This window comes from Austrofundulus limnaeus, unplaced genomic scaffold (assembly GCF_001266775.1).
Source record: "Austrofundulus limnaeus strain Quisiro unplaced genomic scaffold, Austrofundulus_limnaeus-1.0 Scaffold646, whole genome shotgun sequence".
Classification (NCBI taxonomy): Eukaryota; Metazoa; Chordata; class Actinopteri; order Cyprinodontiformes; family Rivulidae; genus Austrofundulus; species Austrofundulus limnaeus.
The window spans coordinates 55,010-57,022 of record NW_013953048.1 but is presented as its reverse complement, the minus strand read 5'-3'; the positions used below and the strand labels follow the sequence as shown (position 1 = coordinate 57,022).

The 2,013-nt window shown below is 34.8% G+C and overlaps 1 protein-coding gene across 1 annotated transcript in view; it reads left to right on the top strand.

Moving 5' to 3' along the window:
* LOC106531518 (nebulin) overlaps nt 1-2,013 on the top strand; it is a gene marked incomplete at its 3' end in the record, with an annotated part of 76,783 nt that overhangs the window by 22,667 nt on the left and 52,103 nt on the right. Inside the window, 4 exon segments of the mRNA XM_014027397.1 lie at nt 472-573; nt 662-769; nt 852-956; nt 1,071-1,169. Coding sequence (XP_013882851.1) covers nt 472-573; nt 662-769; nt 852-956; nt 1,071-1,169 — 414 coding nt within the window.

Sequence of the window (2,013 nt, the reverse complement as noted above, 5' to 3'; positions counted from 1 at the left end):
ACACACACACACACACACACACACACACACACACACACACACAGACAAAGACAAAGAAAAAAAATAATAATATTTGTCTTTGCTTAGGTAAAAAAAATGAAGCCAGAAATCCCAGCACTGCCAGCTCTTGTTCTGGCAAAACATATTTAAGATTAGTGGACCCAGATTGTTGATTTTTCTTAAACTATTATAAAATAAACATTGAGCAGACACAGACACTTCGAAGCTACAGAAAAAGGTTTTATTTATAAAGTCAGAGAATGCCTTTAAACACGTTCACAGCATTTATTAGATGTACAAGGAATGCATTGTTGTCAAATCGATTGTCATTTCAGTAAACGTAATGAGTTATTTTAGAATGAACTAAAAGCAGCTTCTCATAAACTTTATTTCTAAACTGCTAACACAGATTTCAGTTGTTGTCCAACATTTTGTGATTTCTTTTCCTCACATCGTTTATTTATTTTGCAGAAAGTGTACAAGGCCAGCTATGAGAAATCCAGAGGCTTCAGCATCAACTACTGTGATACTCCAAAGTTTCAGATGGACTCAGTCCTTAAACAGTTCTCTGATGTAAGAACATGTGATTCATTCAAACATTAGCTTTCATGAAACACATTCATTTTTCTAAATTCACACTTTTTTTATTATTATTTTTCAGGTACGTTACAAAGGAAAGTATGAGAGTGAGGTGAAGGGCCATTACATTGGCAGCTATGAAGACCTCTACATGCTTCACTGCCAGAAAATTGAAGAAATGAAAAACGAGGTAAATACAGTTTATGTACATTATGAAATTAGAATTGTTAAATATACTTTATATTTATTTATATTTATATTTTTTCTCACAGCAATTATATAAGGCGGATTATGAAGACATAAAAACTAGATGCTTCTTTCCTCAAACGGTTACCCCTGAGTATGAAGCTACAAAGAAGCTTCAGCAATGCAGTGATGTGAGTGGTTAGAACCAGGAAACGGCTTCAGTACAACGGAATTTAATCATAGTATCAGTATTTCTGTTTGAATACTTGTACTTGTAACACTTTTTTTGAATTGTATGGTTTCAGAAAGTTTACAGGCAACACCCAGACACGGTGAAGTTCACGCAGGTTGATGATTCGCCAGTTCTTGTTCAAGCCAGCATCAACGCCAAGCAGCTAAGTGACGTATGTGTCATGTTAGGATCAGACTGAAATTCTGTTTTAGGATGGCGTCAAACTCGCTTTAGAGTCACATCAAATGTAGTGTAAAAGTATGCACCACTGTTGGTTTTCAATGCATCTCAGAAGAGAGATTTCTTTAAAAAATGAGTTTTGTCAGTTTATTGGGTGAAATTTCAAACAACGAATGTCTTAGATCAAATTCTCAGTGATGCTGATCTGTGTTAGCTGTGCCCAGTCATCTATGCAGCCCAGATGTCTTTCTGTGGGCTCCATGGAAACTAGAGAGCCGTTTCGTTGCAGTAAAAATAGAAACAAGCATTCAGTTGGCCCAGAATAAAATCTGTCATCGGAGAAAGCTTTGGAGGCAAGAGAGGAACCGGTCTGTYTCCTGCTGAGGCACTACTGCCCTCCGATGACAGGAAATCAACCAGAACTTACTGAAACACTTCACTTTATTCATTTCATTTGTAACACAAATAAACAAAGTACAAAAAACATGCAGTCACAATAAAATCAAACAAAATGAAAAGCAGCAGAAGATGCTCCCTTTTTTATAACAAAAATAAATCAAAACAACTTAAAACACTTAGAATTACTAAAAACAAAATTTAAAACACCAAGTCAAACAACAGTTAGCATGAAATCACTTATGCTTCATATTTCTTCAGAAAACTAGATTTTATCATTCTCTTCAATATATACAAATATCTGTCATTTTTAACCTCATCTTCCAGGCTGTTCCATAATCTTATTCCCTGGATTAAAGATAATAACAGCTCTGTCTTTTAACAAAATTTACTTGAATGTTGGAAGGTAATACACCTTTATGAGTTCTGTACATTAACAG